Source organism: Eimeria mitis, genomic scaffold (genome assembly GCF_000499745.2).
Source record: "Eimeria mitis Houghton genomic scaffold, Emh_scaff3542, whole genome shotgun sequence".
Taxonomy (NCBI): Eukaryota; Apicomplexa; class Conoidasida; order Eucoccidiorida; family Eimeriidae; genus Eimeria; species Eimeria mitis.
Genome location: NW_013571886.1, coordinates 3,103 through 4,026, shown reverse-complemented (window position 1 = coordinate 4,026; position 924 = coordinate 3,103). Strand labels below are relative to the sequence as shown.

Genomic DNA, 924 nt, shown 5'->3' with positions numbered 1-924 from the left:
TATATTTATATTTACATGATAAAGTGTCTCCTATTGTCTCTGCGAAGGTCCTAAACCCTAAACCCTAAACCATCTAGGGTTTAGGGTTTAGGGTTTAGAACAACGAGCTTAGGGTTCAGGCTTTAGAGTTTACATTTTTAAGGTTGGGGTGTATGTATACTCAAGGGTTTATGGTTTAGGGTTTACAAGGGTTTAGGGTTTAGGGTTTACAAGGGTTTACAAGGGTTTACAAGGGTTTACAAGGGTTTAGGGTTTACAAGGGTTTACAAGGGTTTAGGGTTTACAAGGGTTTAGGGTCTAGGGTTTACAAATGTTTACAAGGGTTTAGGGTTTACAAGGGTTTAGGGTTTACGAGGGTTTAGGGTTTACAAGGGTTTTGTGTTTTGTTTCAGTATAAGCCCTAGCCGTGTACGAGGGTTTCAGGCTCGTTATATGGAGAAGCGTTTAGTGTTTGCGATTCACCCAGACCCTTTATTCTCTGCTCCTGATGATAAAGAAAAAGAAAAAGAAAAAGAAAAAGAAAAAGAAGAGACAGAGAAAGAAGAGACAGAGAAAGAAGAGACAGAAAGCAACAAAGAAAAAATATATAAACCCGCGGGGGCCCTAGACCCCATCGTTCTTATGGAGGCCCTCAGCCAGCTCACCGATCAGATGCTACAAAAAAACGAAGTCTTCGCAGAGATTACAGGTACGAAACCCTAAACCCTAAACCCTAAACCCTAAACCCTAGGAGAGGGTTTAGGGTTTAGGAGATATTACCAGCTGCTGCTGACGAGTTCATGCTGCAGCAAAATGCCGCTTTTTTAGGGTTTAGGGTTTAGGGTTTTGTCTGTTCTACAGGAGAACACAGTGGCTCTGGGTGTGAGGGTTTAGGGTTTAGGGTTTAGGGTTTAGGGTTTAGGGTTTAGGGTTTAGGGTTTGTGT

General features: G+C 42.1%; 1 protein-coding gene across 1 annotated transcript in view; it reads left to right on the top strand.

The window, feature by feature from the left end:
- Positions 1 to 924, top strand: part of EMH_0067090 (uncharacterized protein) — a gene marked incomplete at both ends in the record, with an annotated part of 4,441 nt that overhangs the window by 1,530 nt on the left and 1,987 nt on the right. Inside the window, one exon of the mRNA XM_013498587.1 lies at positions 393 to 688. Coding sequence (XP_013354041.1) covers positions 393 to 688 — 296 coding nt within the window. The remainder of the gene's footprint in view (positions 1 to 392; positions 689 to 924) is intronic.